The 22,792-nt window shown below is 40.8% G+C and overlaps 1 protein-coding gene across 1 annotated transcript; it reads right to left on the bottom strand.

The window, feature by feature from the left end:
- Positions 1–1,390: 1,390 nt before the first annotated feature.
- On the bottom strand, positions 1,391–22,277 carry AQP9 (aquaporin 9; the record flags this gene model as incomplete). The annotated part of the gene is made up of 5 exons (XM_010081948.1): positions 22,093–22,277; positions 10,169–10,295; positions 5,923–6,060; positions 3,247–3,365; positions 1,391–1,608 (listed from the first exon to the last, which is right to left on the bottom strand). Coding segments are annotated over exons 1-5 (704 nt in total), but the record flags the coding sequence as incomplete, so codon positions are not given.
- Positions 22,278–22,792: the final 515 nt, after the last annotated feature.

Consider the following 22,792-nt stretch of genomic DNA (forward strand, 5'->3'; position numbering starts at 1 on the left):
GGCACCAGAGCCCGCAGTAAACCAGAGGGGAAACCTTCCGCGGCCAGCTTCGAGCGCTGCTCCGAAACGCTGTTCTGCACAGCCCTTCCTCCCTCTCCCGTTGCCGTTTCACGCTCCGTTATGCTTGTCAAAATCTCCAGTCTGGTATTTGTACTCAAAGCTCTGGCTCTGCTCTCGCTACAGACAAAACTTCGCTACCCAGAACTTTTCTTAAGCTTATATAGAATACTAAGCATGGGCTTAAGAAAGGCTCCTGGTTATCTCCATGGTTTTAGGACAAATCATTAGGGGGACTAGTGATGGGGACAGTTGCCCTCTGACAGCAGCTCAGAGCAGGCTGAGGAGCAGGTTGCAGGAGCGGGCCCCAGTGCTGGCTACATCTGCTGTGGGTGAAGTGGTGCTCCCTACAGGGTGCTGCTCAGGTACCCCCTTTACAGCTGCAGTGGCTCCAAACAGCTTCTAACGGGAGCCTTCAAGCAAAACAGGAAGAGAAAAGCTTTGCTGCTGCTCTCCTCTACTAAGGCACATGATTTGTGTAGATGGAAGTCACACTAAATAAATACAGATTATTTGTACTTGGTGAAGTAGCTAAAATGAAATCTCTCTTAACCAGAGCTCTCCAGTGGTCTACAGTACTTCTCGGGATTCATACTTGTAAATAACTGGAAAAACAAACTATACAAAAATAAACCAAAAGATCTACCTCCTGATGACAGATCACTCTTACTTAGATATCCCAGAGTGCCTCTTATGCTGGATATGTGTAAGCTGTGGATTTGATGTGCAGCTAATTAGCTGTGCATTTGGCCAGCCAAGAGCGTGTGTGTGCATGGGTGCATGCATACACAGGGATTTGAGAGCGTGCTCTGAAATGTGGGAAAATGAAGGGAGCTTGCTTTCATTCACTCCTTCGCTCCCAGGCAGGAAGTCAGGCTTTTAGATTATTGTGTATTTCTGCAATAACTCAGTAGTAATAATAAACTAAATCAATCTGATATGTCTGTGTTTTTTACAGCACCTAATAAATATTCCCACCTAAGTCTCTCACAATTTAATTTTTTTTCTGAAAGCTGCAGGACAAGAGAAAAAAGCACTCTTATGTTTTCAGTGACCTCTAAGAATCTCTAATATTTTGGGAAGGGTCTGCTTGAAACAGTGATTTATATTAGAGATAATGTGCATTTGATTTGCCCTAGGAGCAGGAAATCCTTTTTAAAGTGCAGCTCCTAGAGGCTGTCTGACTTAAAGAGCATGAATAGCTTCTTCTGGTATGCAAAGAATTACTTATATGTCTATAAAGTATGACTTGGTACCATGTTGAATCAGGATCTTACTTTCCTAGGAAGCAATTTTAGCCAAGAGCATTTTATTTCATAGAAGGCATACTTACGTGAATACTTCCATCCCCCATCCTGCAATAGCTGTGAAGAGCCTTGGGCCGAGATCCCTGGCCGGGTTCATGGCACAGCCACTGTTCATTCCCAAGGAGCAAGTAAGAACAATCACAAGAAGTCCTACTGCAATTGGCTCCAGGCCCTTTGGGACGCTGTTATTTCTGGTGTCAAAAATAGCCAATATAACCAGAAGAAGAACAGCTGTTGACATCACCTGGCCAATACAAAGAAAAGAATATTGACTAAATATGTGCAGATTCCTTCCAGTCTGAAAAGAGAGGCTATGGCAGCTCTGTGGCTTGTGGTGGCTTAGAGCTGGTATTTAGATTTATCCCACTAGACAGAGTAGCAAAATTTGGAACCCAGTGTGTCTCTGCTTCACAGTAATGAGAAGTTTTGGTATCTGTGCTCAAAGGAAAAGACAAGAAATGTGCTGAGGACATTTGGAAAAAAAAAAAAAAATCTGCAACAAGCTGGTGTGGAAAAAAGAGAGGATTTAAAAGGCATCTCCTGTGTGAGGTCTGATGCTTTGTTTCCACATTTTTTCCTATCAGTTTAACAGTTCCATTTAGTTGATTTTTGGTAGTTCTGCTATGCCAATGCAATTGGTTACATTGATATAAAAGTGTTTTATGTGACTGTAGCTTACACTGATAAATTAGACTAGATATGCACCTCTTTATCCAGGTATTGCATAATGTAAGAAAAAAACAAAGTCTACAAAGTCAAAACTGAGCAGCTAAAAAATTAGGAATTGCCTAAATTAAGGTTGCAAGTGTAGTGGTAACGTGAACTCTGTATTGCATGTGCTAACGGAGCTGATGAAAGAAAATTTCTTGGAATTGCTTTGATCGAAGTGCTACTCTGCTTAAACGCTTTGTAAATGTTGATTTTGCTAATAATTAACTTAGGGGAAAAAGACAAATTTTTCAGTGATATTAAAATATTCAATTTCTATACTGATTTAAAGAAGTTTAATGGGGTTTTAAAAAACTGTTTTTATTTCATCTGTTTTAAATTTTGTTCTAAAACGTCCATGGGTAAAATGATCTTATGGAAAAGTCTGTTGACAGATCCAAAGATCAGAATTGTCTTTCTTTCAAAATTTCAAATGAATGTTTGGAGCTTTTTAAAGCTAGATTTCACAACCTTCATGTTCCTTTATGAAAGGAATTCCCGAGCTCCAGCATTCCATAGTTTTTAATAGCTGACTTACACAGTATTTATTTCATGCATGCCTGAAGAAGACAGGTAAATTGATTAGAAGTAGATAGAAGATATGAAACTTCATTTTTCACTGTTGGATAAGTAGGATTGGAGGATACAGACTGGAAATGAAGTGGAGATTTTTTCAGATTCAGTCATTTGACAAATAACAAAGAATACACTTCTATTTGCAAAGAGAAATTTGACAAGGAGGCTTACGGTAGCAGAAAACTCAGTTGTTTGAGGTGTGTTAAACTGGCTGCTTAAGCGTTACTGAAGGAATAGTAGGTCCACAATGCAGGCTGGGTTTTGATGTAAATGCACATAGCTCTGCTGAAGCGGATGGAGAAACATGGATTTATGCTGGGAAAACCTCTTACCTCTATTGCATTAAAGACATTTAGAGTGCAACTATTAATATGATGTATGTCAAAAGAACAGCTTGAAATTATCTTGCATGTAAAATCCGACTAAAATGTAATCCCCGTAAAGAGCATTGCATTCTCATTGCCATCATACACAGTGATGGATGACCAGAACAGTGTGACTCATCGTACCTGTTAGAGATCCATGTGTTTTGTTACTGCTTGGTTTTACAGCTTTCAGTACGTTTAATTTGTAGAATCAAGACAGCAAGTGCACTCACCTGATCTGCAAATCCATTTAAGAGGGACAGGTAGGGAGCTGGATATGTTGCAAAGATATGTGCTGTTGCGTTAGGTCCTGTGACTTCAAGTCTTCCGTTGCTGTACTCCATGAAGGCATCTATAGAAACCAGCCGTTACGTGGTTGCTCTGCTCCATGAACCCTAGGTTTTCGAGGACTAGAATCCACGTGACAGGTCTGTGCACTTCACATTCCCAAGTGAAACGGATCATTTTTTCTGAGACCGTAATTAATGGATTTGAGGTGATGTGCTAATCACAGGCTCCTGTCTCATCTCTCCTTCTGTGCCTCGAATCACTTGTTTGATGTATCCCAGCTTTCAAAATGGGGCAGGTTTTTCCCCTGCTCATTGCTCCAAACTCAGTGCCAGGGAGAATTTTCTGATTATGAACACAGTTGCATTATTCTGTAAGAGGTGCTATAGTTGACATGATGTCCCAAAAAATACGTAAGCATCCTGACTGTATAATTGTGGATTCCCAGCCGCCAGGAATTACTGCTGCTCCACTTGACAGTTGTGCAATGACTTTTGGGAACGGACTCTCCCGAGAGACCTCCTCTTCTAAAGGAGTTTGCGTTGTTCACTCTGTGTGGGCTTGACGCCCAACTGCTATGCTAATCCTCCAAGATGTCAGGGGAGAGGCTAGCCCCAAAACTTCAGTTCTTAGTAGATTTAAGTTAGCGTATTTTATATATATATTGTAAATATTTATGTGTATTGTAAATATGTGTATATTTATGTTCGTATATTTCAAGCATATTTTAAATAGTTAAATATACTTCTATGTGGGAATAATTTGCTGCCTTGGCAAGCCCTGAAATGTTAGAAATAGGGAAGCACTAAGATGAAGCACTCAAAAATCTGCATGGACAGACATCAATAACGAACGCCATGCTTTTATTTCACTGGTGGATCCAGTGAGGAGGTGATATTCGTGAGTAAAGAAACAGCTCCCCATCTTCTGTGGAAGTCATGGTGAGGATGGTTAGCTTCCCCTAAAGCTAGCAGACAAATCTGTTTCTCCTTGCCCCTGTTTTTTCTAGCTTTATGTAAGGCCACAACATGGGTGCAGAGAATATTTAGTTGTTTACTTTGATCAGGTTCTCTCATGTGCAGTGTCAGATTATTTTGTTGCATTTAAGTATGAGGGGAAAAAAAGGATACAGAAAAGAAATTTTTTCAGCTGGGAATTATTTTGTACATCTTTAGAAAGGCCTCATATTCTGCAGCCTGGCATATATATTCCCTCGCTCTTTCAGGGACATTGCTGAAAATTAAAGCACCTAGCTCAGATATGTGTGTATGGGGAAGATGTTGAGCTCCTACGTCAGGGAGTTGTCTGTGGACCTCAATAAGTACACAACATTCCTGCAAGTTGCAGGAAGGAAAAAGAATAGAGGAGGTTTAGGAATTAATAAGAACAAGAGGAGGGCAAAGTACGTGAGCAGAGATAGGGGTATGAGAAAATCCTGCACTCCTGAATAACAGGAAGAAGTCTCTAACCCTAGCCCTAGGTTCCCTATCTCGGCTGTTTGTCCTACTGCTACCGAACACAGTGAATCCTCCCCCAGCCCCATGTGCACGTTGACCTACTGCCGCATCCTGGCCACAGCCCTAATCCTGGCTGTCTGGACTGAGGAGGACTTAGATTCAGATGGAAATCCTGTTCTGGAATCCCACAGTTTCCAAATTCTAACACTAACCTTAAAACAACCAACCAACCCCTCCACCCACTCCCCCACCCCAAAACCCAAACAACCAAAAAACTCCCACCAAACCCAAAAGAGCTCCCACAGTTCTAAAGGTTTTCCTGTTGTGATTCCCACCGGTACTGAGCACCTAGCTGACATACAACAGGCATTTCCATTTTCACTTTTTCCTCTGTCGCACCCCGACCCAGCACTGCCTGCAGACATAATGCCCGTAGAAGAGAGGCTTTGGAGGAGATGGGCTGGGTCAGCAGACGCAGAGTTTTAGAGTAGGTGACTGAAGAGACTCCTCTGCCTGAGTGGATTCATCAGGTCAGGGAGCCTGTTACTGAGATTTTTCTCTTTGTGGCACACCATATAAAAGAAAATGCCTCAAGGATACAGGTAATTTTTTTGGTCATTTTTTCCCCTTCTGCTATGTGACCCCTTTGTCACTCTACCTGGGGTTCATTGCCATGGAGAGCCACCTTTCTAGGGTGGTCTGAAGCTTGGTCAGGAGGGACCTGAGCTCATATCCTGTCACCTCAATGAACGATGTTGCTGATACTTGCCTACAGGCACTTGGATCAGGTCTTTAATGTTTCTAATTTGCTTGGAAGATGAATAGCCCTATATCCTGGCTATTAAGTAATTTAAAATCCTTACTGAGAAATACATGATCTCAGAGTATCTGATTTCCCATGAATAATTTTTCTAAATTTCAGAACATTTCCTGGAGTATTAGTGTTTCAGAAAAGTTGCAGGATACCTGTGATGTTTGAACTTTTTTTTTTTTCCTTCCAAACTCTTTATGCTTCTTGCTTTCTTCTTTATGGCTTTAGCTTCAGTCCTGCCATTAGCCCTGTGTGAAGACCCCTCTGCCTGCTTGGCATTCATTGAAAAATTGGGGCCTTAGAGACCGCCTGAGCTCTGGTTTGTCCTGTGAGCATGTCTAAGGTGTACTCACCATAATAAATCCCAAAGACAGCTGCTGCTCCCATGAATGCTCCCAGGTGTTGTGCTAATATGTAAATTGGTAATTTGGTCCATTTTAATCTTCCGGTCACGCACATGGCTAATGAAACGGCTGGGTTTATGTGACCACCTGAAAAATAAATCACAAAATAAGCCATACGCATGACTCTGATACATGATAATAGGTGAAGGATTTGTAAAAATGTGGGCTCTCGTGTGAGTATGAGACCAGAACATGCTTTTCTAGATGTTATTTTGCAATTAAAAGCTGACTGCAATTAAACTGAAACAAGCTGGATGAAATGAGAGTGGGAGGGGGAAATCACCAAGATCCAGCTTCCCTCTTGATGTTTGCAGGCTGTGCTATTTATCAGACTGCTGCCCCGCAGTGTATAATCTATAGACAGCTTTGCCAGGAAAAGCCCAAATTTGCCATATCGGTAGTGATGGGAGGGTCCATCTTTCTGCACATATTCTTTCTGCTCAAGGGCTTTGTCTTTTTGTTTTAAGGGAGAATTGTGACAGCAGAACATTCATTCCGTTTAGCAAGCATGTATTAAGATTAAGGATTATTACTGGCTTGATCGTGTATCTTGAGGCAGATCTGGAGTACCCTGGATTTAATTCATGTTTATGTCCCCATTTTCAACCTGGGGTTACTTTAGAACTCAGTTTTCATGAACATAAAATAAAATAATGTTAGGGCTGTCCAGCTTCGTGCTGACTGTTGGTGAGCTATGGCTAGACGGGGTCTGGGGACAGCAACGCGTAGTTCTTCATCAAGCTCTTACACCCTCCAGAAAGGCCCATGATAAGGAAAATGATAAAGTAGCTGTGCTGAAACAGAGAGTTCTGTTTTGTGTGGAATTTTTTTCCTTTATATTTAGGAGTAGCTACACCTAAACTGACACATGGAAAAAATTTTAGCAACACTGAAATTGTGACAATATTATATTTATTATTATGTCACGTGCTAGTCACTTCCCTCAACATCTTTTATCAACATGGAAAAAAAGGGTTGAATGCTTTTGGAAAACTTTGTTTTTTACAACTATGTAGTTGGTACTTAAGAAATATAAGTTGCCAAATAAATAAACATAACAAACAATACTCCACAGTAAAAATAGAGCAAACCCCAAGTTTTGCAAGGACATAGGAGATCCATTGCTTACCTTCCAGGTAAAGTCTAATTTCAGCCTGTATGGTTATCAGAAAAAAAATGGCCTTTAATAAAATAACTAAAAGAGCGTGACCTTTGTCTGTCAAAGGCTAGTGATGGAGAAAGGGCCTCTATGTACAGTTTCTGTGTTTGTTTGCACTCCAGGTCAGTGAGTCATTATCTTATGAAATCCAGGCACCTTTGATATATAATGAACTGACAAACACAGATAACAAGGTGGATAAAACCTTCTTTGTATCATTTCCAAAACTCTGACCTGGTAGCACCAGTCTTGAATTAATTTTGAATTCCTCACTGTGTTTCAAATTCTTCAGCACAGAGCAAATAGATGGACGGCACTTTATTTAGCAGCCCTTCATGTGAATTTTGATAAATTGTTGTCTTGTCTTTTGTTCTTTACTCCTGCTGGAATTAATAATTTTCCTTTCTTTTAACACCTGATATTGTTCCCCACCTGTATATAATACAGGGTGATTATGATGGCCAGGACAAGTCATAGTATTAGAGATTTCTGATTAACATTACATCTGGAAAGGAAAGTTGAAGGCTCTCATGCTTACATAAGGGAGTTAAAAGATTCTTGGTTCCCGTGCCACTGGTAGTTTCCTGGGTTTAAAAAAAAAAAGTCCACTTTGGACAGCGTGCTCCCCTTTCTTCTGTAGTTGCAGTGATCACAGTCATGAGTTTAAGATATTAAGTTGGAAAAAAATGTTGGGAAATTATCTAGACATTGAGAAAAATTAGATGGAAGAAAAGCAAAAGGGAAATTTCCTACATAAGAGCTCAAATTCACCAAGTGTGCAGACTATATATTTTATGTTACTGTCAATTTAGAATTTCATAAAGAACTGATGCAAAATATTTTAGCATGAGATTTCATGCCCAAAGACCCACAGAATTTGCTAACAAATTCTGTATAGGAACTAATATTCTGAAATGTCCCCTAGTAATGATACATTGGATAATCACAGCCTACTGAAATATCTTTTCCTATTCTTTCAGAGAGAAAACGCACTGTATGCAGAATCCTTCGTCATGGGAAAACCACAGGAAGCACAATATTGCAACATCTGCAACTGCTCTGCCCTGCTGGTCTTGAACTCTAATCTTCTGTATAATGGAGATAAATATCCCTTAAAGATGCAAATGGAGGACAGGTTAGTGTCTTTACAGGGTTCTTTTTCATGATACTGCATTAGAAGAGTTTACCTGCCTATGTGTAAACCAAAACATGTAGTTTGAAGTTGGTCAGATAATGGGAACGTACTGCTGAATTAGCTTTGTGTAGTGTTAAGGAACTCTTCTGCTCTGTTTCAGTGACAGTAACAAGCCTGCCTGTTTTGCAGTACCTTCAGCACTTTCTAATGTGAACTTAGAAACCTCCTCATGCATGGTGTCTCTGTAGAAGAATTAGTAAGAGAAAAGAGAAATGACCACAGTAATTTCTGCTATAGCAACTATTTATAATGGCCTAGTTATACCTAGCAATACTCCCTGGATTGACTTCACCCTCTTTATGAAGGGCAAGACATGCCTCTAGAGAACTGGAGGACGAGGGCACCGTTTACGATGGCAGTATAAACTCACATACACCATGGAGTATTGTGTATTACAATACTGTCCTGGGTTCAGCTGAGACAGAGTTCACTTTCTTCATCATAGCTAGCAAGAGGCTGTGTTTTGGATTTGTGCTCAGAAGAAAGCTGATAAAAAGTGATGATTACGTGGCTGCCAAGGTCTTTCAGCTTCTCTGGCTGCCTGCAAACAGGAGAAGCTGGGAGGGAGCACAGCCCCAGTTACTACCCCAGGATTCGATCTTAGGTTCAGGATTGAGACCCAGAGTGGCCAATGATCTATTCCATACCATACACGTCATGCCCAGTATATAGGCGAGGACCCTCCAGAAGATTGGCCCTTTTGGTTCCAGATCATCGCTCTCCACGTGGTTGCTCCCCCAAGGCCTTCCCCCCCCTTCCTGGTCAGCTCTCGGTCTGGGACGCTCGGACTGTTATCTCCATTCCGTGAGTGCAGTTTCAGGACTCTCCCTGCTCCGGGATCGTTAGCTGGGAACAGGCTGAGCCTTGGTCATCGGGTGGGGGACAGTATCACTGTGTATCACTCATTTGTATATTTGTATAGTGTACATTTTCAATATTATTGTAGTTTAGTTATTACATTGTTCTTATCTCAACCCATGAGTCCTTTTTTCCCTTTACCCCTTTAATTCTCTCCCCTATCCTTGGGTGGGGGGGAATTGCGTGAGCAGGTGTGTGGTTTGGCCCCCAGCCTAGGGCTAACCCATCACAAATACACAACACTGTAATACTACAACCCATAATTTTCCATTTTAAAGGGAAAATTTAAATGTTAAAAGTGGTTCTGCTAATGTTTCTGACATTAATTTGGTCAAACTGAGTGGTGGAAACAGGAGACACAGCACCATCCAGTATGGCACATGTGGACTCTGATTAGTTAGCCCAGACAGACAAAGGAGAGATTCCTGACCAGTGTCTATTGAGATGTTCTAGCAGAAACAAAGGGGCGATGACAGCACACTGACAGTGTATTACAGAGTGTATCTCTAGGACTGAATCTTTTTGCTGTTTCTGCTTTCTATGATCTGCTGCTTCTGTGAATAAGCAGACAGGAGCAGACTTGCTACAGCCTGTCATAGGTCATGAAGAGAGAAATTGCACTCTGTAAGGTGAACGCTGCTTGTTATGCCAATTAGTGGGTCATGCTACCTCCTGCCTAGTTGGCAACCATTTTAGCTGGGGACTGCTGGATTCTGTATTTTCAAAGCAAGACGAAGCAGATTTTTGGTTTGCACAGGCCACTTTCCCCATTTTCCAGAAAGGCCACAGGTCTGCCAAGGTCTGCACGCTGTAGTTCAGATCAGAATTTGGTGGAAGATTTTGTTAAATGCAAAGAATAGAAGGAAATAAGAAGATGCAGACTCTGCTATTGCTAGACACATAGGTGTTTTTACTCTGAAATTGAAGCAATTTAATAAGTAGCCTTGAAACCACTATATAATGATTAAAAAAAAGTCACTTACCAGAAACCCCCCCAGACACATACACTGCTACGGTGACTGCTATTGCAAATCCAACCGATACTGTCATGGGCCCACCATGGGCTCCTCGGCTAAGGACAGCCTGTCCCACACACCCACATCCAAGTGCCTGTATTTCAAAGAGAAATGTAAAACCATGAGTGTGTCTGTCAAACGTTATTGGTTAGTTTGCAACTCCAGCTGCTGTCCAGGTACAGCTGAAAATGTTAAATATTGAAACAAGGCTAGAAGTTGAGAATAGTGGCATGTGTGTCATTGTTGCCTTTCCTGCAATGAACATTTGCTCTTTATTTTCCCCTGCTCTGTGACCAGGAGGAATGTCTGCTAATAAGGACCTCTCTCTCTCCCCAGAAAAGAGATTTCAAGTACAATGGTGGGATACAAATTAGAACTTGGAGCCTAAACAAGATCTCACAGCCTCTACAACAAATCTCTGCATCTAAAAGTGACGAGGGAATTAATTCTGTGTGGTAAGTTTTCAGTTCCAGATTGTTGCTATCAGCAATGAAAAAATTACTACAAAAGTTCTGAAAGATAGTTCAAAATGCTTTTAATGTTTAATGCTGAAACTCTGGAATGAAACAACTTTCTTGAGATGAGAGTCTGTGTTACTTTTATGCTGCCTTGATATCATATATTGCTCTATCAAAATATTCCACTGGCTCTGCAACTTGAACAATTAACTGAAGTGGGGATAGCTGAATAATTCACGGTGGAGTATTCTCAATGGATTTAAACTAGCTTCCATTTTATGTTGGTTCTTCTCTGAATGAAATTCAGCAACACATTTAAATGTATGCTTAAGACCATGTTTATCCAGTTCTAAAGCTTCTGCTTAGCTCAAGCATATGCTCAGTTCCTATTAAAGTTGGTAGGAAAGATTTTCAAAGGTTCAAAAGGCCTTTAGTTGAAGATAGACTAGCTGATCTGTTTCTGCCAGAAATCAATGTGTGTCTTTGAAAATCTCTTTTTTATATGGATCTCTAAGTGCTTTGGTGAATAAGGACCCAACATTCTACGGAAGATATCAAATAATAACTATAGTCTGAAAACTTTTGCTTCCCTGCAACTGTAAGTGATCTGAATCATACTGTTTCTGGGATGTGACTAGATTTATCTTGAGAAACCTTAATTACTTTGTTAAATTGAATATATATATTCCTCCTTTGATGGTACGTGGGAATCTGATTTTTTTTTCTTCCTATAAAATCATTCCATCTTAGCCAATGCAGTTGCTTTGGTTAATCTCCTTGCTTCGCTTTAATGTTCTGCCATTACTGTGTCTCACCAATGACTGGATTGCAGATATTCTTCCTAGCTACGCATATTTGAGTATATAAAATTTAGTTCTTTTAGAAATGCTTATTTTCAGTTGCAAGGCAGTTGCATTCAGAAGCTGCAGAGTAATGGGAAAATCTCTCCTGCCTTAGAAATAGACTGTACCAAAAAGATTTGGTGATTGGGATTTAACGAGCAAGTCCTGCTAGAACAGATGCAATTTAAACAGGCAAAAATCATACTTCTGTTTCCATTATTTCTTCAAGGGTTTTAACTAATACCAAAATGTGACAGAAAAGCTCTCAATAAAATTACGCTCTTAACCAGCTTCGCAATGCAGATGGAGTTTCTGTTATAAAAGTGTCCCGGGACTGTGCCATATACCCAGGTGCAGTTCTTGCCTTGAGGTTATAATCACGCAAGCAAACAAAACACTGTCTGGTGCCAAAGCACTACAGCTGTCAGGTTACGTAAGGGTAGGGCGGTGTTAGATAGCAGCAGTTTATTGGACTGTATAATTGAAAGTTCCGAGACATACTCCAAGCTGCGGTCAACTGCTGTGCAATGGGTGACAGCCACGTACCTGAGCCTTTCTCTCATTGCTATTCGGGTCATATGCCTAGCCGCTCGCATGGGAAGCACAAATGCACATACAGATATCAAACTGAAACAAAATACATTTTAATTGTTCGCAGCTGAAATGACATGGGTTTTCTTAAACTTCATATGAGAAATGGTTTTATATATTTAATTAATATGGAAAGAAAGGATATTCTGGAATGATAGAGTTTAAGATTAGAGCACATGTCTAGAGGAGGTTGAACTAGCATGCTCTAGGCTTCATTTTCCAGACTTCTCAAAAGGAGTATTCCAGAAATTGCACCAGGCAAGATTTAGGGAGAGATATGGCTGAGATGTGGAGGAGTTCAGCGGGCTGGTCTGGGGCCCTGGGTGCACTGGGGTGCAGTTCTGCACTCGGGCAAGCTCTTAGATCTGAAAGGATGCGCTTGTGTTCAGAAATGGCATAGACAGAGTTTTGCAGATGGAAAGAAAAGGCCATTCTTTTGAAAATGTTACCCCTTTCTGTAAGGATGATGAGGAAAGAGAACAGGAGTAGGGGAGATGGGTGTAGAAAAGGACAAGAGGCAGTAACCACGTATGTGGATATCAACCACAAATTCACACGAGGGAAGGAAAGAAGAGAGGGGGGCTGTGGCCTCCCTTCCCTGATTACCAGAACCGAGGAGAATCGTACAGAAACAGCTGTGTGCTCCTCTTGCATAATAGCTCCTGCTCTGCATGTCATAGGGAAATACGCAACTCCAGATGCTCCGTTCTTGTGCTAACCCGTCTCAGAAAACTCAGCCTACAAGCAAGAAGGCATACAAGCCATCTTGAACACAGCTGTGCCGGCTTTGTGCTTGGTGGCTGCTGGTAAATGACTGCCTGCTCCTGTACGACGAACGAACACTGCTGCAGGCACGCTCCCTGTGTGCCCACTGGGGGATGGGAAGCTGGGAACTGAACCTGCAAATCCGAACCATGTCCCAGTAATATTTTTTCCATCTGTTGTCATTTTAAGAAGGAGAGAAAACAATTTGCATACATAATGTAGCTACGTTGACATAACTGGAAACTGTCACCTAATCATGTAATTATACGAGCAGCAATTTAATACCCTGTGAAGCTTTGCTTGGCTGAGTTACGGCCAACTAGATCGTCAAGTTGTAACGAAATATTCTAAGTTTCTAGGCCAAACTCAGCCATCAGCTGCACCCACACAAACTTGTTGATTGAAGCACATGGAGTTGATGGGAGTTTAATTTACAGTAGAATATAGCCAGATCTCTTTATCTTATCTTGTCTTATGTTACCAGGTTTTCATCTTAGCAATTGTCTATAGCCCAATCTGTTTAAATTTACTGGAGTAGATTCAGTACTGCCTTTTTGTTCACAAGGTAATTAGATGACTGTCATAAATAACATGTTTGGTGGAATAGCTGTCTGCACGTTCTCTGCCAAAAAAACTTGCTTCATAGGCATCAGATCCTTGTCTTTGTCTTGGGTAACAAAGCAAATGTTAGGGAAGGAAAAGCATAATGTCCTGTTATTCCCTGGAAGCTTGCAGAACTTTCTCTCTATCCCACTTATCAGAGAGACTAAAGATCATTTTGCCTCCATCTGTGCTACTTTCAGGACATTTGCAAATGCCTGTAATAGCATTTTTCAGTGTACATAGGATTTCCTGCAAGATCTGAATACAGAATTTTAGGGAATCTATTCTCCTACATGGCCTGTAAAGCTTCAGAATCTTAAAGCAGAATGTTTATATAAAAAAGGTCCCTTATCGAACAGATCTAGTGGGGGTGTGCATTGGCATCCTAGCCATACACTCTTACTGGAACATTAACGAAGCAGCCAGGACTCCTGTTTTTTGGCAGTGTGGAGACAACAACGTGTTTGGTTATATCTTGCACATCGCCAGCTGCCAAGCTGTGGTGGGTTACATACCGACAGTGGGTACCAGGGGTGTCCCTGCAGGCAGAGTACAGCCTCCACGGCGGCAGAACTGCCGATGCTTCACACGAATATCAACATTCACTGGGCACGAGGAGTATGGAGTCAGCACTTAACAAAAAACCCTGTATTTTAATTATACACTTTACACTTTCAATTGGGAAATGCTAGAAAAATAGTTCAGAATTTCTATTTTAGCCAGTTTTCAGGTAAACAACCACAGCGAATGGTGAAGAATCTCCGAGGATTCCTCCACCAATTCACGATTTTCTTAAGGATGGCTTTGTTCAGGGAAGTCAGCAACCCTGCCCCTTTCTCACCCCACGTTCCCACCTATGTTCTCCCACTGTTTCCCAGACAGGCATTTCCTGCTGGCCCGTGACTTGCCTGCTCCCCTTCTCAGACTGGACCGACCCGCTGTCCTACTCTGGGCTCTGCCATGCGTGCGTGTGTCCGTTCCTGTGCGGTGCTGCGGAGGGGACGGGCTCTCAGCAGCAGCGCGGTGCGTTAGGCTCAAGCTGTGTGCTTGCAGCGAGTGTCTCTCTGCTTTCCTAAAGCTACCTGCTCCCAGTCTGCGGAAACAGAGCGACATTGCCGGGACACCTGAGGACGTGAGAGCAAGCCCTGGTATTTCTCTTAGGGAAACCTCCGTGACTTCTCCAGGCAGCCTGACTTAGCCCTGAAGATTTAGGCCCTTAACAGAGGGATACAGGCAGGAAGAGGCAGAGAGTCCTTTGGGGCTTGGGAGAAGTGGCTGCATTTGCCCTTCACTCCAGGTAGGGATCTCTGTGACCCGTGTTGCCCATGACAACGTTAGAGGGTTGCTTGCGGCTTACTGCAGTCTTGTGCAGGTCCCCCTGCGCCCCGTTAACATGGCCATGTACGGTTAGTTTGGGTTTGCTTATAGGAGTAGTAAATACAATGTTCAGATAAGAGGCTGATTATTAAGTTGATGGTGTCCTTCTAAAGGTCTTTAATTTGGAGTGTATTTTAGAACTCACTTTCATTTCTAAACCTTTTATTTACAAAGCAAGTCTGCTTAAGAGTTTACCTATTGCATTTCATAATTAGGTGTTTTACAGTGGATTAGAAACTCTTTCCATACAGAGCCCTGTTTTTCCTATGTTTGTGTAAGGGCCTTAACCCAGACCGGGCTCCTAAGCATTCTTTCAATAGGGACTGTAATGCTAACAACAAAATAGAGACACGTTAGATCTAGGAAATTTCAGGGCATCAGCTCTGCAAGAATTCAAGTTGCAGGAAACTCCTGTTCTTCCAGGAAAGAGCAACCTTCATTTAATTTCATGAGAGTATTTGCTATCTTTTGTTAAATCAGATAGTACTTAAGTTTTTTTAAGGTGAGATAAAAATACAGCTTACCAGCCAGGTAATTTTAAAATATTTCAAAAGCACATGGCTCTTATTTTATCATTAATTATATATTTTGGTGAGTGCAGGGAGGATTTCTGCACATGATGATTTAATTAAACTTTGAGTAATAAAAAATTGCTATATCCGTTCTCCTGATGATCTCCTGGGACACAACCAATATCCTCTTGGGTTCAAATGGATTTCCCTTTATTTTTTTCAGACTTGCTATCTAATAAAATAAGGGTTTGAAAAAACCCCTTATCATTTAGTTAATTAAATAGTATAGACGTAAGCTTTAAAATGATTGCCATTTTAAAACCATTTATTTAATGACAGCATTACTACTTAGAGACATGGATGTAAATTTAATAAGGCTTTGGATGAATTGTGTATATAAAGCTTTTTAAACATATAAAGATCTGGTTCAAATTGCTATGTGGGAAAAAAATACAGTGAAAATATTGAGGGGCAGACTGTGCTGTGTTATATGAACTGATGCTTTTAAATTCTTGTTATTGCTTTTGCACATGCAATAGGAGACAAATAAAAGCTTGAAATCACCTAGAGGGAATGCAAAGTTCTGCATTCTCTCACATTTTATTACGATTAATATTGCACTCTTCGTCCTGAAATGCTAAAATGCTTTTCTGTCCTGAATGATATAGGGCAACTGGCTTGGGTCAGTTTCTTCAATGAAGATTATTTTTATTTTCTTACTAAGTTTTAGAAAATCAGGAAGGAAAGGAAATGAAACATTTTATATTCAGATACAAATTTTCAGGGGTGAAACACGGCCCCTTGCAATGGGGCTAGGATGAAAAGGGTAGGCAAGGGAGGAAAATCTTGCCTAGTAGTTTCTTGAGGAGGAAAAGAGCCTGTTCAGGTGCTGCTTCCCTCCCAGGTTACTCGTTTATTCTTGAGCTGAGATGTGCTTCTCTGCTTTGCCTCCTGCCTCAACGGAAAAGATTGAAATATTTCTAACTCTTAAAATGTGTTTAGTCTCTGAACCGGTGCTCAGGGAATTGTACCATTCCGAGAGAGGGCAGGAGTGGGGATTGCAGTTTCCGAGAAAGGAGGTTTTCTGTCCTCTCTTAGCAGTATAAGAGTACACCTATCTTTTCTTTTACTCTTTTGTCTGGGTGCATGAACAGGGTGGCTGATCTTTGCAGTGCTCTCGTGGTTGGAGGTGCGTGGTTACGAGTAATTAAAGCCTCAGTATGTTCTCTTCCTAAGCCATTTTCTGTTGGGGGAAAAAAAAAAAGACCTAAACACTTAATAGTAAAGAAACCTTTGAGGAACGGGTTAGAGCAACTGAGTAGCATTTGCCTTTAAACACGACCATGGATTGGAGAGCTCGCTAGAATCCACTTTTAGCCAGAAAGGTTTATTGAAGCGTTGAGATCACAAAGATATAAACTCACTGTATGGCATGAACTGCATTTATTATCTTTTATTCTGTTCTCCAACTGTTTATGACAGTTTTAAAAAGTTATTACTTTTATTAGCTTTTTTTTTTTTTTTAATTTGGTGATACTTTGGAAAAAACAGCCCGTAAATTTATGTCTGTAAAACGTAAATTCAAGTCTTGCACTCACAGTTGAATGTTGGAAGGATGCAAGTCTTCTGTGAGGCTCAGGGAGAGTGCCTACACTTCAGTCCTGTAGGTACAAAGTTTCTGGAAAAAAGTGCATTTACAGGAAAAGGTCTTGGAAAGTCAAGTTCAACTCCCTGGAACCTCTTGGTTAAACAAGGAGAGCCAAGTTATGTGTTGGGGCTGATGTTGCAGAGATGAAGGTAATTCTCTTCCAAAACTTTCATGCAACACAGAACATCTGAGTCACCTGCAAGTTTAAAATGTCACATACTGGAAAACTTAGATTTGTATTGAAAACAAAAGATTTCCCGTGACTTTTCAGAATTATTTGCTGTAATAAACATTTCAGCGTGAAAGAACAATTAGGTAACCTTCCTTCCAGTTATTTTACACTGCTAAGTACTCAGCTGAATTAAAGAATTGCTTCAGGGAAACAGAAGAGTTGTCTAGAAAAAAAACTTGGTTTTGATAATAGAAAAATCATAGAAATAATACCTGTGTGCAAGAACACCTCCTTAACCTCAGCACAACCAAGGGTCTTTGTCACCACTTTTACTTCTGTTTGCAATGATGATTTAATACAGTTGCAAGAAAGAGAAAGAGTTTGCACATCTTCAGCAGAATCATCAGCAAAGTTTCCTGCTGTCAAAATATACGCAACTGGTACAATTGCAGAAACAGAAAGGACTGTAGTTGGTGATGACACGGAAAGGAAGCATCTTATTCCCCTAAAATAAGTGGGTTTTGATCTGGAAGTGCAGGATTAAGTTCCGTGACATTAGAATAATGAGTGGCTTCTCTTACTTATTGTTTGTACTATAGGATTGCTGCTAGACACCCTACCGTGGGGATCTCTGTGACATAAGAGCCGCTTTTCAGAGTGCAAACATTGCTAACGCACATGGTATTTGTAGCATTATGTAACATTTTAAAAGCTGTTGAGTGACATACCAAAATACCAATTATAAATACGCCTAAATAACCTTTTTTTAGCCAGCTTTGACAAACTTAAGTTCACTGTCTAAAGGTGGTGTAATTATACAAGATTCTGTACCCCAGGAAATTCATTGCTGATGACAAACAAGGTAGCTGTTAGCAGCGACTGCTATTTAATTTTCTACCTTAAACAAAACTCACTGTAAGCAATTTCATCCTATACAAAGGAGGCTCTTTTCACAAAAACTTACAACATGGAATTTATCTTTGTTTACAATTTCCAAGTAATAATTTTGTATTAACACTTATTTAAGGAGTAAATGATCAAAAGCTACATTTGCTTCCATGTACTAACATCATGTAATGAGGATTCTAATGCACGTTTAGAATAAGGGATGTGTATTACTGTACAGTATTCTAATTAGCATTCACTGGAACGTAGGGCCACAAAAAAAAGATATGGAAAAGTTGTTTAAATTTTAATCTTCTAGACTGAGCAAATCCATGGAATGTCATACTTAAAGAGTTTTCAGGCAAGACTAAACTCTGCAACAAAGCAGGAGTGATAAGTTACATAATGAAGTGGTCGGAAAATGAAAACAGGACAAAAATATTTTGATGAGCAAAATATAAGTACCCTTCCTTCTCCCTACCTGGACTATTTGCAGCGTGGGATGTCATGCATTCGATGCATGCTCATGCACCGCATTCTCTATGCACACACAAACATTTGCTTCAGCGGGAGTTTTGCAAGAGGTTCCCCATCACCAGCTGGAGACTAATCTTTGGGATGGGAATGCATACACTACCCACTTGGCTTCAGGTGCTAAATGGAAGCCTGCGCTCTATTTCAGCAAGGAAGCATACACTGCTCTGGACTCAGGAGATGATTATGCTGTATCGCTTTTCTGGAAAATAGTTGTGCCCTTTTCAAATTTTCATTGCAATTTTCTACTTTATGGGTAGATTGTGGGGTTTTGAATATTTATTCTAAATTACAAACAGCACAATTAAGCGTTGCAGGTTGGGGGTTTACCATTGACCAAGGTAAATGCAAGAAATGGGCAGGAGTTCACAAATAATCTGCAAATATAAACTGAGTTACGTTAAAACTGCATCACTCCATTTGTTTTAGAGAAATCACGTAAGAAGTGAAGTGCTAAATTTTCTCAGCTTGATGGAACCTTACGAAGTGAATACAATAGAGTTCAAGACAGTGACCAAAAGCTCAGCGTAGCCAAAACCACATGTAATTTGCATTTCATTATGGACTGCACATTTTAGGGTTTCTGCCCCAATTCTTGTTCCAGAGTGTAATTAGAGAAGTTGTGCTATGCCTCGGGGAATAATTCAAGGCTTGATATTGAAAGAAATACTTATTCCTCCAGCAGAATAGGTCTAAGAGTAAGATAGCCCAATTACTAGCAGGATTGCCCAGACAGGTGGTAAGGGCAGCTGCTCCGTATGCCATCGGATCCACCTATACAGCAGGGCACTTCCAGGTTCCTAGAGTTTAGAGTTTCTCACTGACCCCTCAGAGCTTGAAATCGGGTGCTTTTGATAAGCAGAGAGAGGGGCTCACACAGGCTATGGCTGTATTATCAAGTCATGCAGCGCAGGCAGCTGGTTCAGAGAACCTGACAATGGGCATCTCAGGAGGGATTATTTAGGAGTATCTCCATCATGCTCCGCTGGACTGACCATCCATTAATTGTCAGCACGTTTGCTGGGATTCTGCAGCTCGCCTTCCACTTTAGTTTCATCTGAAAAGAATTCTGTTTACGTGCTCTGAGACCATGCTGCAGGGCAGACCACAGCATATTAAGCAGGGATGACCAAGAGATTTTATCTGAACTGTATAATCAGTGACTTTCTCAAGGCTTGTCTCAAATCTGTTCAGCATCGTGGGCAGAGCCATCTCACCCCCAGCTGAAGGCTTGGGTTTTGCCTGATGAGTGATTTCACTTTCTAGACATCCTGTAATTAATCTTACAGTTTGTACATTTTTCCAGTTTGGAAAATAATATTGCAAGGCTCAAGCTAGTTTAAGCTCTTAATAGTATGTGGTCTGTGATGTTCTCCAGAAAAAGTAGAAACAGGTGATTTGGAGGGACAGAATTTCACCTGGCTAACTTCCAGAGGTGCCAGGTTGGTCACAGATTTAGGTATGGTCAGTTAACGTTGACTTCCAGACAGAGCCCGCGGGCGGTAGAAAGGTTTGTCCTTGCCTTGGCGCTGGCGCAGGTGCTCCCCCCAGGCTGTGAACCCCACCACAGCAACACGAAATGGCTTGCAGCAAAGATCTGGATCAACTGTGCTGTAGGCCATGAACTCTCGTCTCACTTTCGCTTTGTAACAGGATTAAGACAGAGCAACAGAAGGGTAGAAGAAAGCTGTCACTTCTCTCGCATACATGGTGTCTGTTTTTCAAGGATTCCTGCCCTCTGACTTACCAGGGCACCTCCTTCATTAGCTCCAATTTAAGTTAAGGGTTTAATATTTATCTGTTCTTAAAGATAAACTACTTGCTAGCTGACAGAGCCTAAAAGCAACAGCAATAAATAACAGCAGAAAAGTCAGTTTCTTCCCAGCAAACGCTTCGTACTGCTGCTAACTACCACAGTCTGAACACAAACCGAGGTCTCCAAGCCCTGGGAAAGCTGCAGTGCAATCCACGTGAGGCTCTTCTCTGCTCTAAGCTAACGGTGAAACTAGAAAGAGTAAGAATTGAGAAACTGCCTGATTATCAACAAGAATTTTGTAGCTTCGTTTTCTACTAAAATAGAATACACTAGACAGTAGGCTCTGGGTTTGCATTTCCTTCTAGTGCTGTGCAGCAGGACAGTAAATAATGGCATTTGTGGTCTAATCTGCGCTTTCATACATTTTCTTCACTTGCTTAATTGTATTAATGGAAAGAGGAGGATGATCTTGTGGCGAGGACAGAGTACTGGAAGTCAGGTGATCTGGGTTATATTCAGAGTTCTGCCACGGGCTTCCTGTGCCCTCTGCTGTAATCAGGTTTGCTAATATAGAAAATGAAGATAATGACATTTCCCCTTCTTGCCAGGGTGTTGTGACACTTAATTCATTAATGTTTGTAAAGTGCTTTGTGCTCCTTGCTTCTAAATGTGCTCCTTACTGTAATAATGTCTGATGGCTGGTATTAAATTTGAGAATAATGTTACTTTAGTGCCTGTGCACTTCAGTTGGCTGAAGTGTAGTAAAGACCATTATTTTCATGTATTTTATGAGCTACTGGAATTTTTTAGACTACTTACTTGAAATTTAGCTAATATAGTTACAGTTATAAAATGTACTATGTCAGTGCTATGCCTGCTGCTTATTTTTTTCTGTCCTTTCACTATGATGAAATATTTAGCAATAAGCAAGACTGTCTTGTTCAGACTAAAAGGAGGAAGAAAGAGTTTGGCATAAATACTCTAGCTGCTTGACTTCCAGCTCTGCTACCGAGCCTGCTCTCTACCCTGGTAAATCACAGGGCAGAGCTCCATGTCCCAGCGCCAAATGCACAGAAAAATTGAGCAAGAAATTAAGTACAAAAATCTGTGGGCATGGAAATGGGAAGTTTTGGTATTTACCTAAATTGTAGCGGCACCACAGGATCAAGCAACTGTATAATTTATGTAGTACAGTTAAAAACAAAACAAAAAATAGTTAACTTCTAAAATCTGCAAAGGTTTGGCAATGAAACTCCCAATAAATTCACTACAAATCACACAGCTAAATTTCTACATCGCACAGGAAAATAACTCAGCTAAAATTCTCTGAACATGCATTACAGTATGTTTGTTAAAGCAAATGGAAGCTGTGCATAGAAGTGAAAGTAGAACAAACTGCTGAGTTTTTTAAAAACAAAAGCAAGAGTATTGCTAATATTAATTGTGCATATCTGGATTTTTCAGAATGTGGTAGTTCATTGAAATTTTGCTCCTACAGGAAATCAAATACTTATCAGACAAGTGTACTACATAAAGCTATCTGTTTGTAATAGCCATTGATAATTGTATCAGGTGAGGAAAGGAATGACAAACCCACCATAAATAGAAGCAATTCATTCAAGGCTGTGCAGTGTTTGTCAGGCAGTACCCACGCTGCTGGTACAGCACAACAAAAAGCATACGCGGCCCCTTACAAGCACTGTCCGACATTACATTAGTAGGAAGAAGGGAAAGCAGCGGGCACTTACTATCAATATAAAAGTTCCCAGGAATTCTGCGAGGGCTTCTTTAACCAAGCTGTTCTTCAAGGCAAATTTCTCCTTTAAGCTCCTTTTGCTTTTCCGGCTCATTTTGGCTTCCTCTGTTGCTCTGGTGCCCTAGTTACAAGTACACACAAAATTTGTTCTATGTTCGTCCCTGCTTCAGCTGAACTTTGACACTTTTACTTATACATTGAAATATGAGATTTCATCTCGTACAGCCAGTGAAATCATCTGACTGCAGGCATTGACAGAACCAGCTCGACATGCCCTAACAATTCATCATGAGTTTTCCATCCTGTGCCACCTCTGAGTGCACTTCTATTTATACTGGTTAGATAATGCCAGTAAGTTCACAATCCGAACTCTTCTTTTTTCTTTCAGAATGGATTAATCATTACCTTTCCTGCTATCTTACTTTTTTTTTTTTTCTGGTAAAAATGAATAAAATGTTTTTCCTGTCACCCTGATCAAAAAGAAAGGCAAAAAGAGAAGATCATAAAGTAAGGAACCAAAATAAGGTTGAAAATTTCTTTCTGACCTAGATTGGGATTTAAACCATGGCTGTCCAAAAAACTTTTCAAGGGGAGGTTGTAAAAGAGAGTGAATGCTTGTGAAGAATGCTGTGCTCTACGCTGTAAACAAAAGTTCCTGCCTTGTCACTTCTTGGGGATTTCAGTGGCTAACG

This window comes from Pterocles gutturalis, unplaced genomic scaffold, assembly GCF_000699245.1.
Source record: "Pterocles gutturalis isolate BGI_N339 unplaced genomic scaffold, ASM69924v1 scaffold6874, whole genome shotgun sequence".
Taxonomy (NCBI): Eukaryota; Metazoa; Chordata; class Aves; order Pterocliformes; family Pteroclidae; genus Pterocles; species Pterocles gutturalis.